At 41.1% G+C, this 20401-nt stretch overlaps 1 protein-coding gene across 2 annotated transcripts in view; it reads right to left on the bottom strand.

Moving 5' to 3' along the window:
• The window catches only part of disp3 (dispatched RND transporter family member 3), a 107077-nt gene that overhangs the window by 20727 nt on the left and 65949 nt on the right, over nucleotides 1-20401 (bottom strand). For both annotated transcript variants that reach the window (XR_015498420.1, XM_087265375.1), the window contains exons 11-14: nucleotides 19730-19861; nucleotides 11346-11482; nucleotides 6730-6899; nucleotides 1838-1968 (exon numbers count right to left, since the gene is read on the bottom strand). Coding sequence is in view for 1 of the 2 variants with exons in the window: in XM_087265375.1 (XP_087121501.1) it covers nucleotides 1838-1968; nucleotides 6730-6899; nucleotides 11346-11482; nucleotides 19730-19861 (570 nt within the window). In the remaining variant the exon portion in view is untranslated. The remainder of the gene's footprint in view (nucleotides 1-1837; nucleotides 1969-6729; nucleotides 6900-11345; nucleotides 11483-19729; nucleotides 19862-20401) is intronic.

The raw sequence follows: 20401 nt of genomic DNA, 5'->3' as shown, positions 1-20401 counted from the left end.
TCGCGTGCACGGATCTGCTTGGACAACACTGGAATACATCATATCCGGTCGGCAGGTCGCATGCGGTCTAGTCGCAGGAGTTCAAATATTTCAACGGATCCGCAGCTCAATTCGGATCCGAATTTTCCGCATACGGAGATGATTAGAACTCAACGCAGCTCCCGGACTGCTCTCCATTGGAAATGAATGACTTCCGGTCAGCCGCTTGTCGTTTGTCATGTGCAGTGGAAAGGAGGCTAAAGCATCTAGAACAGGGGTGTGCAAACTTGGTCCTGGAGGGTCAGTGTCCTGCAGAGTTTAAGGCTGGTTTCCAGTCATTTCCAGCCTGGTCTTAACTGGTCAGGCTGGAAAATGACCAGATAAAACCATCTAAAACCACCTTGACCATTCTGGTTTAAGCTGGACATAGCTGGTTTAACTGGTCATCTCCCAGCTTGTCCAGCTAAAACCAGGCTGGAAACCTGCCTGGAAGTGGCCAAAACCCCTCTAAAACCAGGTTGGTCGACCAGCGAAAACCAGTCAACCATCCTAGGCTGGTTTGAGCTGGATTTTTCAGCAGTGCAGTTTGTTTTCCCCCAGTTCTGCCCAGCCTAAGCATCTAGAACAGGGGTGTGCAAACTTAGTCCTGGAGGGTCGGTGTCCTGCAGAGTTTACCTCCAACCATACTCAAACACACCTATAGCCTTCTAGTGATCTTGAAGACACCGCATAGCATGTTCTGGTGTGGTTGATTAGTGTTGGAGTAAAACTCTGCATGACACCGGTCCTCCAGGACTGAGTTTACCCACCCTTGATCAAGAAAGTCTCCACAATGGCTTCGCTCCCTGTCATGTACACAATAGGGTCTTCATATGGCTTGTCTATACTCTCTTCCTTCACCAGCTCTTCCATGGTCTCATTTCCAATCAGCTCCACTGTTGGCTCTTCCTCCACCAGCTCCTCCATTCGATCTTTTTCTACCAGCTCCTTTTTCCAGCAGCTGCTTCATTACCTCTTTCTTCCATCAACTCCTCCATGGTCTTCTTCTATGTCCTCCACCAAGGATTCTTCCTCCATCAGTAAATCAACGAGACTCTTCCTCCACTGGCTCCTCAATGACGCTCTTCTTTCTTAAACTCCTCAATAGGCTCTTCTTCCGTAAACTTCTGTTCCCCTGTAAGCTTCTCAGTAAGGGCTCTTCCTCTACCTATCTCTCCATACATTTGTGAGTGACTCACTTATTAAAGTCATCTGGAAGGGCAAAGAAAGCGTTCTTGCAGGACTCCAAGAGTTCAAGACTCTTTAGATTCATCTTCAATGCCTCCTCCTTCATTTGACCCCAGACATGCTTAATAATGTTCATGTCTGGTGACTAGGCTGGCCAATCCTGGAGCGCCTTGACCTTCTTTGCTTTCAGGAGCTTTGATGTGGAGGCTGAAGTTAAAGAAGGAGCGCTATCCTGCTGGAGAATTGTCCCTCTTCTGTGGTTTGTAATGTAATGGGCAGCACAAATGTCTTGATACCTCAGGCTGTTGATGTTGATCATCCACTCTGCAGATCTCTCACACTCCCCAATACTGAATGTAACCCCAAACCATGATTTTCCCTTCACCAAGCTTGACTGATTTCTGTGAGAATTTTGGTCCACGCAGGTTCCAATAGGTCTTCTGCAGTATTGGTGATGATTGGGATGCAGATCAACAGATGATTCATCAGAAAAAATCGACCTTCTGCCACTTTTCCACATGATCAACTAGAAGTCAAGTCATTATTTGTTGCTCTTACAAATAGTTTCAACGACAAGACTTTTGTCAGGTAGTGTATAGGTTTAAATAGCTTTAAAAAGAAAAGCATATACCAGCAGGTAGCGGTGCGTAGAAACTGCCCTGAGTGGGTCCATCAGGTCCAGAGCTGAACACACAACCCGGTGGCCCTTCACACACACGACTGGGATACGGACTGATCGTGTGCTGCGCAAAATACAGCTTTCTGACACAAACACAGACAAACATAAAACAATAAAGTTGTCTCCCCTTAAAAAAGCTTTTTGAGTGTGTGATGTTTGGGTTTAGAGGTAAGAGTAGAGTAAGACCATATAATAAGTGTTTTTTACAGTATAAAATGCATTTTACTTATGGACAGTCCTCGTAAAATATCAATACCAATGTGTATGTGTGTGTTGTTAGGGTCTGGCAATAACACAGATTTGGGTTGAGTGTAAATCCTTCACACACACGACTGGAATACAGACTGATTGTGTCAACCCGGGCTCATTGTGGAAACGTAGCCCCGCGGATGTTTCTGCGGACCGCGATTTACGTCCCGGGAGGTACGTATTCGAGCGTTTTTTTGTTTTCGAGGATCCGCGAGAGGCCGCTGTGCGCGCTTTTTTGCGTCTCGGGCGGGCGCCTCTCGGGCCCGCGCCGTTCTCGTGCGAAAAGCCGCCGGATCGGAAAAAAATAATAAAAAAAAGCAAAAGGCCTCGTCTTCGATTTCGACCGCGTTTTCGGATCCGCCGCGTTCTCGCCCTTATTTTTCGGATTCCGTTTTTTGTCTTACCTGATTTCTGGAACCTGCTGTTCCCCGGACTCGATCCCAGTCGTCGTCCACCGTGGCCGGCTCCTCCTCCTCCTCGTCCGGGGCCTCCACTCCGCCGACGCAACGCTGTGAGCTAGGCGGACAGACTGATTGCGTCGGGAAAGCCCTTCACTCGGAGGCGAGCCGTCGGCCGGCGAGCGCGAAGAGGAGGGGCGGAGCGGCGCCACACCGCCCCGCAGCGTTCGTTCGAAAAAAAACAAACGCGGCCTTTACGTACCTCCGGCCACGTAAATCGCGGTCTCCAGAAACGTCCGCGGGGCTACGTTTCCAGAATGAGCTTAGGTTGGATCGAGTGCTGCAAAAAAATACAATGGAGCCAGATCAGTCTCAAAAATTAAACATTAACAAAACTTCATTCATTATTTTATTTCAATTCGTAAAATTAACACAATTTATAAATTCTGAACATGATTCGAAAATACACAAACCTTTCCCCTTCTACTTACTACTATTATTATTTATTATTATTATTATTATTATTACTTGTCCTCTCCCTGATTTCCCATCCTCCCCTCAGCTCGACGCCTTTGTCATAAATGGTATTACTTTTACTTTTTGTTATCATTATTATTATTACTGTTCTGACTTGTCCTGTTATCTTTTCATTATCATTATTACAAGTATTTATACCATTATCATTATTAAGGTTGCAGTTGTTGTAGTTGTAGCGGTAGTAGTAGTAGTAGTAGTAGTAGTTAAAGTAGTAGTCATTGTAATAGTATCGATTGTTATTGAGTAATTGTTATGGAGATTATTGAAGTAGAAGTTCATGTAGTAGTAGATGTCATTGGTATAGTAGCAGCAGAAGTAGTAATGGTGTGGTTGTTATAGTAGTAGTAGTAGTCATTGTTGGTGTAGTAATATCAGTAGTAGATGTTGTTGATGTAGATGTAGTAGAAGTGATTGTGGTTGTAGTAGTAGCAGTAGACGTTGTTGTATTAGTTGTAGCAAACTCTATAGTAGTATCAGTAGTAGTAGTCGTTGTAGTAGTTTCAGTATTAGAAGACATTGTAGTAGTAATAGTCATGGTTGTGGCTATAGTAGAAGCAGTAGTAGTTGTAATATAAGTAACTTTCTGTAGTAGTAGTTGGTGTAGCACTTGTGATTTATTATTATTATTGTCAGTTATACTGTCAGTTAATTACTGTTGTCCTTTTTTTTTACTTTCATTTTTACTATCATACATTAATAAGCATTGTTGTTACTCCCTTTCTCTGACTGGTTTCTTTCTATATGTTTTATTATATCTGTGACACTTGCTTCATTTATTGACTGTTATTGTTCCTTATGTATGTACTCTGACCTGTCCACCAAGTTACCTTTTCATGCACACACACACTCACACACGCACACGCACACTCACGCACATACCAGTACCTGACTATATTGTTGTTGTTGTTGTTGCTTTTTGTTGTTTTGTATTTGTTATTTGTTGATGTTTTCTTGTATTTGTATGATTTTTGCATATTCTAATAAAAAAAAATACACAAATCTATTTTTTTTGTGAAAATATTTATGATTTTTACTTGTGAGCTGACAAAGTGTGTGTCGTATTTATGAATTGTGTTTTCAATTTACAAATTGGATTTTGAGAATTTGAATTGTGCTGTGCATGTATGTGCATGTATTTCGAGAGGATCACGGGCTTAGGATTGCTTGCAGCCGGCTCCGCGTTATTCAATTCATGATTCACCAATCAGATGATTCCTAAGCCACTATAAATACTCCAAGTTCCATATTTCAGCCGTCTTCGTTTTGAAGAATCCCCCCTTCCACCCCTACTCCTCCTCCTTTCCTAGATGGGTGGCACGGTGGCCCAGTGGTTAGCACTGTTGCCTCACAGCAAGAACGTCACTGGTTCTAGTCCTTACCAAGCCAGCCAAGGTTTCTGTGCAGAGCTTACACGTTCTCCCCTTGCTCACGTGGCTTTCCCCCGAGTTCCCCGGCTTCCTCCCACCATCCAACCAGTTAATTGACTAATCCAAATCGGCACCATAGACATGCTCCTAGTAAGTAGTTATCTCCTAAGAGCGATCACTATCTGTTCATTAGCTACTACAGCAGGGGAGTTCTCCAGATCTACCTGAGCTCAAACTCCCCTCTCGCCTTGCAAATGGGAGGGAGCCCCAAGCTCGAGGATCTTAAGAGCTCAGGGCTCTCTCACGGGACAGCATGCCAAACAAGCTTTTTAATCAATCAGCAGCTAAGTGTGAACTCTTGAAATGATGTTATGCACTGTTGAAGGTGAAATGTCCAAAATTTGAGGAACATTATGTAAACATTTGAATCTTTTTCTCACATATTTGTTTGCAAAATGGTGATCCTCGGCCATCTTTGCTCCTAAAGGACTCCTTTCTTGGGTGCTGCTTTTGTACCAAATCATAATTATAATCACCTGTTGACATCACCTGTTTCAAATCACATCGTTATTTAACCAGTTTACCTGATTACTGCCCTAAGCTGCTCCCGTCCCAGCTTGTTTTGGAGTGTGTTGCAGGTCTGAATGACAGGGATTTATTTACAAATGAAATGAAGTTGACCAGACAAAACATGAAATATTTTGTGCTCATGCTGTCTGCAATGAAATACAAGTACAAGTAAATTTCTAAATCACTACTTTCTCTTTGTATTTGCGTTTTCCATACTGTCCCAAGTTGACTGAGATATATCCAGCTGCAGGCCCGCAGCACACACGTTTTAGGCACACACAATCTAGGACACACGATTTAGGCAAACCATATATGGTCGCCACCTATTGAATTTTACAAGTATGGTTTCCCATTTCAGTCATTATTATTATTATTATTATTATTATTATTATTATTATATCGTTACGATCATTTTAACATCTCTGCAGTTTCTGAACTCAAATTAGCCTATGTAAATAAAAATAATTGGTTAAAGACATTTATGACTTTATTCATGTGTCCACATACACAAACAAATCATAGACCGTGTAATTGTTGGATTAAGTGTAATAAATTAATTCAAGATCTTAATATTATCATACTTGGTTAAAATCACTTTGTTGTAAAATATAAAAAGCAAACAATAATGTCACTTTAAAATAAATTAGCCTACTATAGTTAATCATTTAAACAATATATATATTGTTAACTGATTATCTGATTATAATAAGTTTATATATAAACTGCTATCTTTTACCAAACTATATATATATATATATATATATATATATATATATATATATATATATATATATATATATATATATATATATATATATATTTTTTTTTATTTTTTTATTATTAATAGTTAATTTGTTCCTATGGCTAAATTTTGCTTACTACAATTTATTGCTTACTATAAATTACTACAGTATTAAATGTAGGAAATCATTAATTAAAAGATTATTAGAAAGTTAAACAAATAAATAAACACTATTAAATCGCTTGAGTAAAATATTAATATAGTGTTATACATTTGTTACATGTAAAACGATTTTTTATTACATATCATGTATTATTGCCTATATTAACTTGCTATTATTTCCTTTATCAAAAATTAATGAATTATTTAAACTAAACCTGTCCAAATAAGATCGTTCAGCAAGGCCAGCAAACAAGTATCTGCTATATTATTGTCAGATAATAATGACTGATCAGCTATGATGACTGATTTAAAACTGTTCAGTCTATTATATATTGAATGGCGATCGGAAACAATGCTCCCCATTCGGCCGTCTCGATCGCAATATTTGTGAAATAAAGTAAAGTAAACACTTATGTTTATTCTGTACAATATGTATTAATCATATATATCAAAATATATCGATGACGATGTTCAAAAAGACGTTAAAGGCGTTAATAACATTAACATCCGTCGTAACCATATATGGTTTGCCTAGATTGTGTGTCCTAGATTGTGTGTGCCTAAAACGTGTGTGGTTCTGCGGGCCTGCAGCTGGATATTATTGGGTTGACTTGTAGTATTTTTGAGACTGATCCGTCTCCATAAAATACAGCTTCCTGACACAAACAGCACATCAATTTCCAGCTCACTTTCAGACATCCTGATGTCAAACTCAGACACACACTGGGTTAAATGTTGCACAGTGAAGAGGCAATAAAAATGATTTCAATCAGTCACGGCTCATCAGTCTTCAGCACACACACACACACACGAACTCGCCTGCTGCGCTGCTGCTCCACCGAAGCCACGTAAAACTCGAACTCTGCAATCCAGCGTCGGCTGCCGTCACACGAGCGCAGCGTCAGCATCCAGCGGGGCCGCGGGTGATAGGCGTGAGACACACACACGCTCATCCGCGTGCTGAAGTTGCTATGGGGACTGCTGTAGGCCTGTTACCGTGACAACACATCGATCAGCTTTTTTGTCAGCTCAGATAGAATGGGGCTATAAGGGCAACTGAAGCGTGCTGAGGTGATATGAGTAGACGCCACACACAGACACATTACACTCAGGATGATGGAATTCCACAGCTTTGCGATAGATTGTGTACATTGAAAGCTTCTTCTTTTTTTCTAGGATGCATTAGCACACAGGTGGTATCGGTTTTTGTCTGTGTAGTGATAATATTAAGCAATGTGAAAAACACATTTGCCAAGCGTAATTATGTAGGCAGGAAACGGCTCATCACAGCTGTTTGTTTGGTTTAAACTATTGTTTCTTTTTCTTTGCTTAACAAGCTATTTTAAACTGGCAGACGTGTGTGTGTGTGTAGTTTTTGGTTTAGTGACATGGATATGACCTGGGTATTACAATGCTGAGGTGGTTTATGAGGACATGCCTTGTAGGGGTGTCACGATTTCGATTATCGAAATTTATGCTCAATTTCGATTATCGAATCAAAAAATAGAATCGTCGATGCTGCCACGCCCCCATGTCACGTCAGTTTGGCTTGCCAAGCGGGAAAAAAACAGGCTTGTTGAAGTACAGAAGCAGGAGACCCGTCGACAGAACTTAAACCCTCTCCTCTTTCAATGAAGTCGCCGGTGTGGAAGCATTTTGGATTTCCAGTGAGTTATGTTGACAACGTTTGTGTTGTCGACAAAAAAAAACACAGTTTTGCAAAGCTCTGCTATGTACGTATTAGGGTTCGTCCGATAGACAACACCGGCATCGCGATCCTCCGCCCGCCCCCGTTGCAAATCCGCTCGCGAAAAGTACACACTCAGGCCCTGTTTACACTGTCTTTGTTTTTAAATGGCATTTTAGAATGACAACGATTTGACATCCACAGTGGCGTGTAGCATTTCTGAGCAGCCCTCCTTCCTCTCTACCGCTGAAAATGCACATTACGTGACCACACACACACAGACACACACAGCCATGCGCTCGAGACAGCAGGTCCAGGCAGTCAGAGGACTGCTTCAATCTTTCACTCACTTGTACTTAGTCATTTTAGCGAACACCTCAGATACTGTTGGCTGGTTCCTGTTGGTTGTGCGTCTTTTTTTACAGACGCGATTATAACGACACAGATCACTGCCTATTCACGAGTCCCGCAGAAAAAGTGATTGACAGGTGGTGATTATGTGTGTATCTTGCCTTTATTCATTTACTGTATGATTTGTTTATGGGTAAAATAAAGACCATGCAGGTCAGATAGTTTAAACGGTAGGCTACAAATAATTAATTGGTCATTAATTAATTAATTATTCATAATCGAAAATCGAATCGAATCGTGCCTTTAGAATCGAAAATGAAATCCAATCAAGGATTTGGAGGATCGTGACACCCTTAATGCCTTGTGTCCTCGTAATTCAAAACGGTTTAAAATCATGCTTAACAGGGTCTTTTCTAACCCAGGCTTATTCTGATTACGCAGCCCTATATACATTTCTGGAGAGCGCTAAATACGTTTCAGGAGCTGCGTTTTTGAGCTGCAACAGGTTGCGGTGTACGCTTTTTGAGATCTCAAATTTCCAACAAAGGCTCATTCCGAAAAGTATTCCTATATTCATTTCTGGAGAAGTGCGTCAGTTACGCCAGAAGTGCGTATGGCTGCATTTTGTCTTTAAAACAAACGCTACGGGGTGGTATGACGACGTTCCTTTTCGCGCTTACCAGCTGACCGCTTACTTCCATATTGACGGCTTTCCAGCTGTTACGTTTGTTCAGTGGACAAAGAGTGGTCAATCTGTGCTTTTGAAAACACTATTGGTTGGGTTTAGAGAAGGAGGAGGGTTGGTCAGTCGATTGGTCAGTCATTCAGTCAGTCGACAGTCAGGCGACAGTGGCCCCTAGTGGATTTACACGAGCAGGCGCAAATGGCACTCACGAGAGAAATTTGAGATTTCAAAAAGCGAACACAGCGGCCTCTGATGGATTCACAACAAAAACTGCAAAAAAAAAAAAAAAAAAAAACGTAGCTTCTGGGATATATTTAGCGCTCTCCAGAAATGTATATAGCGGTACGTTTTCAGACTGAGCCTGAGTTGCAAATTTCTCTCGCAAGTGTCATTCGCGCCTACTCTTCCCACGTAAATTTACCAAACGCCATTGTCGACTGACTGACCGATCGACTGACCTACCCTCCTCCTTCCCTAAACCCAAACGAGTGTTTTTCAAAGCACCGATTGACCCGCCCATCGCGCTTTCCTAAACCCAACAGACCGTGTTTTCAAAAGCAATCCAGAAAAAGAAAACCTGATTTTTACCACATTTTCCGATCTCACCATATTCTCACCCTGTTAATTACTTGTTTATTTAATTATTTGGCTTTTGTTGTTCTGGAACCGCTATTCGCCGGACCCTAACCTTATCGTCATGGTCAACTTTGATCTACGTCTCAAATACTCCGACGTACACGGCGAGCCACTGAACAAACTGGTAACAGCAGAATAGCTGTCCACACAGGGGTAAGCACAAAAAAGAACGGCGCCATACCACCCCATAGCACTCGTATTAAAGATGAAATGCAGCCGTATGTTCCTCTGGCTACATAATTACCGATCTCCAGAAATGTATGTAGGGCTACTTTTTCACAATGAGCCTGTGCAGGTCTTTTCACCTTCACAATTTGCCACAGGTTTCCTGCACTGTAACAAATACTGGGTTCTACGCAATTGATTTGTGTTGGGATGACATGAAGGAATTAAGTTGGCTTATTAGTAAGTGGACTGAACATAAAACAATTAAGTCATCCCCAGAAAAGTCAAGAATCGTGTTGTTTTACCTCATCTGAACTAAGCAATTTGAAGAAAAGCAGCACATGTCATTTTTTGAGAGTGTGATGGTTGGGTTTGGAGTAGGGTAAGGCCATATTATAAGTGTTTTTTACAGTACAAAATAATTACGCCTAAGGAGAGTCCTCGTAAACCACCAATACCAATGTGTGTGTGTGTGTGTTTTGTTAGGGTCAGGCAATAACAATTTAGTTGGTGTAAAATCAATAATGGATATGGATAGAAAATAAAAAAAAAATAAAAAAAATAAATAAAAAATAAAATAAAATAAAATAAAATAAATTTGGAATAACAAAAAGTAAAAAATCTTCTGAATCTTAGTTCTTTCGGGTTACACAACTTCATTACTTGACTAAACTAAATGCTAGAAACTAAAGGGTAAATAAAAACTAATTAAAGGTAAGTAGAAATATTATACATTTTATTTAAATTATCTACTGCAGTGGTTCTCAAACTTTTTTCACCAAGTACCACCAAAAATTGTCTCTCCAAGTACCACCATAATCACCAGTATTGAAATAAAGTAGCACAGTTGGCCAAATTAAGATTCTACATCACTAAACAGTTCGAAAACGAGGCGGAGTCATATTCAATTAACGAAATTATATTCCATACTAAATCATACAGATCAGTCGGTTCTTGTCAGGTGACTCGTGGTGCGGCATTCTGAATAGTTAAGATGTTTTCAACTGGGGACACCTGGAATACACAAGCGCGTCGTGCTGCAGTACTCATTTTGCTAGCCTGTGGGTTGAATTTTGGCACTCAAGTGACCGAGAACAAGAGAAAATGGTCATTTTTCAAAATAAATGGTTAAATCGTTCAGACTCAGATTATAAATAAAACGGAATTAATGATTTTTTTTTTTGTGCGGCCCCGTACCGATTGATCTATAGACCGGTGTCGGTTTATGGCCCAAGGATTGGAGACCACGTATCTGCTCTGTAAGCACCACTTTCCTCTTTCTCTATTTTTGCGTCAATTGAATTGTTTTATCAGCTGATGACGCGGTGCACTAAAGTAAACATTCTAAGCACAGCGATTTGATCGTAGGTTTTAGAGAACAGCCAATGCTGATCACAACGGTGTTATCGTACGCATCAAGTGAGTAAAATCTTATTCATTTTTTCTTTCATTACTCAGTGATTCATCCGCGAAAACCACTGATCTACTGTAAGTAACACTGCTATGACGTTTGTTGTTCATAATGAATTTAATTCTACTTTATTAAATGCACAATATGTACGATTTTTTCATTAACATATCCAAAAACCAGTGGAACCATGTTATATATTTATATATGTTATATATATAAAGTAAAACATATATATTCACTACTTTTGTTTTGTGCTGCGCATGTCTGCCATCAACAATTGCTTCAGCGCACTCATTTTCAGTCTTTCAACCTACTCTTTTGTTCATTGTGAATATACACCCTCTAGTGGTGATAAATAGCATACTGTCCTTTGAATCTAAGCTACCATCCTGCATCCCTTTTTCCACATATCAAATAAAATCATATTCAGGAATATAATTAAATTCAGGATGTGTCACGTGTGTTAATGAATGTGTGTAAATGAGTGTGTTAGCACAGACCTGAAAGGATGGCACGTCTCCGTGTGCAGCCGATGAAGCCTGCCAGGGTGCAGGTACACTGGCACTTAGTGAATACCGATAAAGAGGAACGGCGGAGCCCATCTCCAGTTTGAACACATAGACAGTCAGCAGCCCACCTGCAGAATCACAATCACAGCGCTGAACTCATCAGGGTCAATTCAGCACCGCAGATATACTACTGCTGCAAAGTTTGGAGTCTGGAAGATTTGGTTTGACCTACTTTTTATTGAACATCTTAGATGTGAAACATGCAGTAGGCTACAAATAGCTTTTATTTATTTATTTATTTTTAGACAAAAAACACAACCCGTCATATACATTTAGGCTCTTTAACAGAATATAAATAATATTAAAATAAAATAAAAATAAATAATAATATCAAGTAAAAGACTTATATATCCTGGATTATTAGCCTTCCTGCATATTGTGTTCACAATTTCTGTTTAACTAAAATATTTACATAAATATTTACAAAAATATTTTAACACATACAGTAACACATTTCTAAACATAACAGTTTTAATAACTCATTTCTAACAACTGATTAATGTTATCTTTACCATGATGACAGTAAATAATATTTGACTAGATAGGGGGTGGTTGGAGTGGTCTGCGAAATCAGGAGCGGTGGGTGTGTAGGGGTGGGGGGTATGGTTGTGAACTGAAGAGCGTTAGGGGGGATTTGATTCGCGAACTGAAGGACCCAGGGGGGGAATGATTCGCGAACTGAAGAGTTGGGGGGAGATGATTCGCGAAATGTACAGTGGATGGGGATTCGCAAACTGAAGAGCGGGGTATATGTGTTTGTGTGTGTGTGTGGGGGGGGGGCTGATTCGCAAACTGTACATTGGGGGGTGGGGGTGTTGTGAACTGTACGTTGGGGGTGGGGGCTGTAAATTACGGGAGTTTTCCGTAAGACAGAACGGGAGATGGGTCTGAAATATGGGACACTCCCGGGAAAAACAGGAGTGTTGGCAGGTATGTCTTTAGGCCTGCATAAGCTTGATTTTTGATCACCTTAATCCGACTTAAGTCAGAAATGAACTAAACAGAAATGGAATTAAGACATGTGGAGTTTGCAGACATTAGTGGCATTATTGAAGTAAACACCGCAATCAAACTATATATCCGACAAGATCCACACAAGCGGCAGTCAGTAAAGGACAGACTCACACACACACACACGAACACACACACACACACGAACACACACACATAGCATAATGTGGAAGTTTTTTTTTAAATTTGGCATGCGTTAATAAATTCCATAACACTCAAACCAGTCCTTACTCCTTATTTGCGTTTAATACCAAAGTTTCTCACGGCGGCATGAATGAAATGTTCATGAGTCAAAGTCAAACTGCCGAACTGCAGTTAAAGTCAGGCATCCTGCTGATTTGATTCAGAAGGACACTTTTTTTTTCAGATGGCTCTCTCTGTATATATATATATATATATATATATATATATATATATATATATATATATATATATATATATATATATATATATATATTAGGGATGTAACGGTATCAGTACGGTAATACCTCGGTATGAATGTCACGGTACGGTATTTATTGAATCATTTACAGGAAAAAACAAAACTTAAATACTCCAAAAAAGTGCCAAAAGTGTCAATGACATACAAATTAGCCATCTATCTGTAAGCTTTGAAACAGGAACTTCAATTTTAATAACAAAAAAATATTAAACCATGTAAAAAAATAAAGTTTCAATTTAGTATTGTTGAAAACTCATCACATTCAACATTTAATCACTCACTCACTTAGATAGAGATGGGTTTAAAGGAAAATTATCATATAAATATAATCTGGTAAAAGCTGGTATCTCTGGGTATTTACAATGTCCCCTGCAACAGAAAAAACCCTCTCATTTGGGACTGAGGTTTCTGGGACAAGAGAGATATGACTTGGCCCAGGTTGACAGCAGTGGGGAACGTTGTGCTTTGTCTTTCCCCCACTTGAGAGGACAAGCCATGAGTGAGATAGAGGTCTCATGTCTGCATCAATCTGAACAGTGTGCTGTGTTTCTGCAGTCCCCATGACTGATTAGTCGTATTCCCCAACTTGCAGGCACGTGCACACACAGTGCTCAACCTGTGCAGTGCACATGCCCTTTTTAGTCTTGGATAGAAAGTTCCCTTCAAAAATGATCAAAAGTGCCCCCGCGACGCGACATACCCTCCGTCCCCGCTTTACAGTACGCGCGCGACAACACAGCTGATAAGAACTCGCGCGACAACACAGCTGATAAGAACTCGCGCGACAACACCGCTATTCAGAACGCGCGCGACAACACAACTGATAAGAACTCGCGCGACAACACCACTATTCAGAACGCGCGCGACAACACAGCTGATAAGAACTCGCGCGACAACATCACTATTCAGAACGCGTGCGACAACACAGCTGATAAGAACTCGCGCGACAACATCACTATTCAGTACGCGCGCGGCGACAACACCCGCTTTAGAGTTTTCCAGCTCTTTTTGATCCCCGCTTCTAGCAGCACACTCCATTTCCGCATTACTGGATCTGTAGCGACAACAGACCGCAAGGGATTATGGCCAAGCCTGGGCTGATGGGAATTGTAGTTTCCGGTACCTCCGGAAACTAAAAGCTAAAACTAAAAGCTAAAAGCTAGCAAAGGCGATTGTTACATTTTTCTTAGTTTTATTAAAACAGAAGGACTGTGGTGTAATACCATATACTGAAACTGCGGTGTCAGGTTCTATATAAGTATTTAATATGTCAGAGAGAAATTGATTTGATTTACGTTTTAAATAAAACCATTTAAACTTTCTTTTAAGTTGTCCTTGATAATCATGATCCCTGTACTTACTATAGAAATCACACTAAATTATACATAGTTACACTTAAGTAACTGCAAACCCAAGCACCATTCTAATGTAATTCATTCATATTAATCAGTAGTTAAATGAATAGTTACAACTGTGACGAGGACACCAAAATAAAGTGTAAACAAAATGATTATTTCATCTATTTTCAGAAAATGTGCATTATATTGATCAAACGGCACAGCAAAGATATTGCAAATGGACAAAACTCATAGATCAATAGAAAGCTTATTTATTCAGATGATAAATAATTGTAATTTCCTCACATATTCAATAACTCACATATTTTAATAATGCATTAGTAAACGTTTAACTATCATTAATAAATGCTGTACAAGTATTGTTCATTATTAGTTCATGTTAGTAAATAAATTAACCAATGAAACCTTATTGTAAACTGTTGTTTGTGAGCAAATTTAATTCAAGCCTACAGTACTGTACATGGGTTTGTGTAGGAATGAGACTGGAATTACTGACATCTCATTTCAGGTAGTTGTGCATCACTTCAGTCTTTTAGGATAAAACAACTTCATCCATCTGCACTTTGATCTTTGAAACTGCACAACTTCAAAAAACTGCTCTATTAGTCACTACATTAAAGGTAATATCCAAAAAGGCCCAATAGGGGCACTTTAATATGCAGGGAAGCACAACCAGCATAGCTCTTACTCGTTGGGGGCGGTAAAGGACCTGGATGATGGATAAGAGCTGCTGGTCAAAAACTGAACTGAGAACCACTTTGCTAGACTATATCCACAGTCACAATTATTATTAGCCTTCCTGTGAATTTCATCTCATCTCATCTCATCTCATGTCATTTTTGTCCACTTTTCTGGGGCTGGTTCGCGGAGGCAGCAGTCTTAGAGAGAACTCCAGACTCCCCTCTCCCCAGACACATCCTCCAGCTCCTCCAGGGAGATCCCGAGGTGTTCCCAGGCCAGCCAGAAGACTTAGGGCTCTATTTTGATGGTCCATGCGCAGAGCGCAAAACGCAGGGCGCAAACGCTTTCAGGGCGTGTCAGAACGCATTTTTGCTAATTTACGGACGGAAAAATGCGCTTTGCGCCGCGGCGCATGGTCTAAAAGGGTTGAGTTTATTTTCTTAATGAGTTATAGGTGTGTTTTGAGAATAAACCAATCAGAGTCTCATCTCCTATTCCCTTTAAGAGCCAGCTGCGTCGCTCCATAAACGCATTCGCTATTTACAGGATGCAAAGTAAGTCTAAGTGGAAAAACTGAGCATTTCACAAGCAAACAGTTAACAGTTAACAGAAAACTGTTAAACAGAGCATCTACTGCGTGAGAATGAGAGATAATGGATCTACTTTCACTTTCACTCTTGGATAGGGAAACCTTTACGCACAGACATCAATTAGTCTATAAATAAATAATTGCGTTTGTTAAGCGCAAATATTAGTTTCAAAACTATTTCTAAATTCAGTTATAATCTCCAGCAAATGAATAAATGAACAATAATGACCAAGTGTGGTCAAAAACCTGAGTTATATCCTAAAACACATGCTGTGCCCCATATGGTCTAAAACCTGCAGGTGGGCAAATCTAAGCTTGTTTTTAATAAAACAAATATAAATATGGATATAATAAATAATACTGCTAATAATAATAACATTATACAAAAGCAAATTGTTATGAATGAACTGAAAAAGCCTCCCGAGATGAAGAAGACATAAAAGCAGTGATTTTTTATATTTATGTAGGCTAGAAAATAATATGTTTTGTAATATTTTATTCATTTATATTTATATCCTATATCTATTCTTATTATATCCTATATATATCCTTAATATTTAATTTTGTTCATATGTGAAGATATTTGCCTATTGCTCTCTTGTGTGTATTAAGCAGTGTGTAAGCGAGGTGCAACTCTGCGCTGGAGTTTAGACCGGGTTTGTTTTGGTCTAATGAAAAATCTATTTTAGTTTCTCAAAATAGCAACGCGCCAGCGGTCCGCCTCAGAACGCCTTCGTTTTTAGACCAGAACGCCTATGGGCGCACAAATGAGCGCTAATGCATTTGCTATTTAAACAGCGTAGCGCAACGCCTCAAAACGACTCTTGCGCCAAGCTGAAACTAGCAAAAGACTATTGCGCCACATTGCGCCACACTGCGCCGGGTGTATGATAGGGCCCATAATCCCTCCAGCATGTCCTGGGTTTCCCCGATCCGCCGACTATAGGGGAATCACACTCCTCAGCCTCTCTGGGAAAGTCTATTTCAGGGTACTGGAGCGGAGGATCCGGCTGATGGTTGAACCTAGGATACAGGAGGAACAATGTGGTTTTTGTCCAGGCCGTGGTACACTGGACTAGCTCTATACTCTTAGCAGGGTGCTCTAGAGTTCATGGAAGTATGTCCAACCAGTCCACTTGTGTTTTGTGGACTTGGAGAAAGCAGTCGATCGTGTCCCTTGTGGCACTCTGTGGACTTAGCTCTGGGAGTATGAGGTCAGAGGCACTCTGCTAAGGGCTGTCTCGTTCCTGTATGAACAGAGTAGGAGTCTGGTTCGCATTGCCGGCAATAAGTCAGCCTTGTTTCCAGTGCGTGTCCGGCAGGGCTGCCCTTTGTCACAATTTCTGTTCATAATTTTATGGACAGAATTTCAAAGTGCAGCCTTGGGCTGAAGGAGATCTATTTCTGCGACCACAGGATTTCATCTCTGAAATTCGCAGACTATGTTGTTCTGTTGGCTTCATCAAACATGGACCTTCAGCATGTACTGGGGTGGTTTGCTGCCCAGTGTGACGTGGCTGGGAGTAAAAATCAGCACCTCCAAGTCCGAGGCCATGGTGCTCCACCGGAAAAAGGTGGTTTGCCATTTCCTGGTTGGAGTAAAGTGTTTACTCCAGGTGGAGAAGTTCAAGTATCTTGGGGTTTTGTTCTCTAGTGAGGGAAGGATGGAACGTAAGATTGAAAGGCGGATCGGTACAGTGGCAGCAGTTATGCGGTCGATGTACCGGTTGGTTGGGGTAAAGAAAGAGCTGAGCTGAAAGGCAAAGCTCTCGATTTAACGGTCAATTTATGTTCCTACTGTCCCCTATGGTCACCTTGGGATCCCCCCGGAGGAGCTTAAAGAAGTGTCTGGGCAAGAGGAAGCCTGGGGATTCTCTCCTAAGACTGCTGCCCTCATGACTTGACCCCAGAAAAGTGGAAGAAAATTAGATGAGATGACATAATATTATTATCCCCCTTAAGCAATATTTGTTTTCAATAGTCTACAGAACAAACCATCGGTATACAGTGACTTGCCTAATTACTAGGGATGTAACGGTATTGTAAATACTGTCATACCGCAATATTAATTTTTTTCGATATTACCGTAGTCGCATGACTCGGTAAAACTATAGGTCTTCGGAGAAAATTTGCTCAGGCGAATGAAGCGAACGGGAGGTACCGGAAACTACAATTCCCATCAGCCCATGCTTGACCATCATCCCTTGCGGTCTGTTGTTGCTACAGATCCAGTAATGCGGAAATGGAGTGTGCTGCTAGAAGCGGGGATCAAAAAGAGCTGGAAAACCCTAAAGCGGGTGTTGTCGCCGCGCGCGTACTGAATAGTGGTGTTGTCGCGCGAGTTCTTATCAGCTGTGTTGTCGCGCGCGTACTGAATAGCGGTGTTGTCGCGCGAGTTCTTATCAGCTGTGTTGTCGCGCGCGTTCTGAATAGCGGTGTTGTCGCGCGAGTTCTTATCAGCTGTGTTGTCGCGCGTGTACTGAATAGTGGTGTTGTCGCGCGAGTTCTTATCAGCTGTGTTGTCGCGCGCGTACTGAATAGTGGTGTTGTCGCGCGAGTTCTTATCAGCTGTGTTGTCGCGCGTGTACTGAATAGTGGTGTTGTCGCGCGAGTTCTTATCAGCTGTGTTGTCGCGCGTGTACTGAATAGCGGTGTTGTCGCGCGAGTTCTTATCAGCTGTGTTGTCGCGCGCGTACTGAATAGCCGTGTTGTCGCGCGAGTTCTTATCAGCTGTGTTGTCGCGCGCGTACTGAATAGCGGTGTTGTCGCGCGAGTTCTTATCAGCTGTGTTGTCGCGCGCGTTCTGAATAGCGGTGTTGTCGCGCGAGTTCTTATCAGCTGTGTTGTCGCGCGTGTACTGAATAGTGGTGTTGTCGCGCGAGTTCTTATCAGCTGTGTTGTCGCGCGCGTACTGAATAGTGGTGTTGTCGCGCGAGTTCTTATCAGCTGTGTTGTCGCGCGCGTACTGAATAGTGGTGTTGTCGCGCGAGTTCTTATCAGCTGTGTTGTCGCGCGTGTACTGAATAGCGGTGTTGTCGCGCGAGTTCTTATCAGCTGTGTTGTCGCGCGCGTACTGAATAGCCGTGTTGTCGCGCGAGTTCTTATCAGCTGTGTTGTCGCGCGCGTACTGTAAAGCGGGGACGGAGGGTATGTCGCATCGCGGGGGCACATTTGATCATTTTGGAAGGGAACTTTCTATCCAAGACTAAAAGGGCATGTGCACTGCACAGGTTAAGCACTGTGTGTGCACGTGCCTGCAAGTTGGGGAATACGACTAATCAGTCATGGGGACTGCAGAAACACAGCACACTGTTCAGATTGATGCAGACATGAGACCTCTATCTCACTCATGGTTTGTCCTCTCAAGTGGGGGAAAGACAAAGCACAACGTTACCCACTGCTGTCAACCTGGGTCAAGTCATATCTCTCTTGTCCCAGAAACCTCAGTCCCAAATGAGAGGGTTTTTTTCTGTTGCAGGGGACATTGTAAATGCCCAGAGATACCAGCTTTTACCAGATTATAGTTATATGATAATTTTCCTTTAAACCCATCTCTATCTAAGTGAGTGGGTGATTAAATGTTGAATGTGATGAGTTTTCAACAATACTAAATTGAAACTTTATTTTTTTACATGGTTTAATATTTTTTTGTTATTAAAATTGAAGTTCCTGTTTCAAAGCTTACAGATAAATGGCTAATTTGTATGTCATTGACACTTTTGGCACTTTTTTGGAGTATTTTCATAAGTTTTGTTTTTTCCTGTAAATGATTCAATAAATACCGTACCGTGACATTCATACCGAGGCATTACCGTACCGTGAAATTCTGATACCGTTACATCCCTACTAATTACACTAACTTTAACCTAGTTAAGCCTTTAAATGTCACTTTAAGCTGAACACTAGTATCTTGAAAACTATCTAGTCAAATATTATGTATGTAATACTAAAACTATTATGTTTAGAAATGTGTTGAAACAAATCTTCTTTCCATTAAACAGAAATTGGGGGAAAATATACACATAAGGGCTAATAGTTCTGCCTTTACCTGTATATGGGCTGACCTGCTTACAGCTACACCTGGGCGAGCAGATTAACCATATGCTGAAACTGGTTGACAACCCGTACGCTGGTATGACCTGCTTTCTCCAGCAGTAAGCATCAAAGCTATGATAAAACAGGTGTCAGTGTTTTTCCAGCCCCGTTCCTCCCGGCTGAGCAGAAAAAAACAAACCTGCGAGCGTCTGTGCGCTGCTGTTGGATGCTGGTTTGGACTGGTTGGAGGGAATTGTGGGATGGTTCCCTGAGGTAGAGCTTGTGAAGTCTGCAGTGCTGTGCAGATTATGAGGTCGCTCCATAAAAACACCTGTGAGACATAGAGAGGTGGGACAAATTTAGAGCTAAGGCAATAGCTGAATACACTTAATAGGCAATACACTGAATAAATGATTCATTGGATTTACTGAATTCTTTAAGGCAGGGGTCTCAAACTCAATTTACCTGGGGGCCGCAGGAGGCAAAGTCTGGGTGAGGCTGGGCCGCATAAGGGATTTCACAAAAAAAAGTCCTCAAATGTCATTATTACCAGTTTTAATTATTTCTTCTGAACATGAAGTGTCCTGAACATTAACATTGAGTGAAGATTATGAACAGTTCTTCTGAACATGGCATCTTTTGCCTACTTCTTGCTGCCAGAGACTTGACAGCGCTTCTTCTCACAAATCTGAACCACATTTGGCTTTAGAGCGGAAGCAGTTGAGACCCTCAGTATGGCTTGAAGATGATCATCATTAAGTCTAGACCTGTACTTTGACTTATTGAAGTCCTAGGGAAAAAAGTGGGGGAACTCACTCAAAACTTCCATTCCCTCACCTAAAAAAAAAAGGCGTATAAATGTATAAATAAA

The sequence above is a fragment of the Danio rerio genome, chromosome 8 (genome assembly GCF_052040795.2).
Source record: "Danio rerio strain M-AB ecotype USA chromosome 8, GRCz13ab, whole genome shotgun sequence".
Lineage (NCBI taxonomy): Eukaryota > Metazoa > Chordata > Actinopteri > Cypriniformes > Danionidae > Danio > Danio rerio.
Note: the sequence above shows the minus strand (reverse complement) of the source record. Positions and strands in the feature narration are given on the sequence as shown.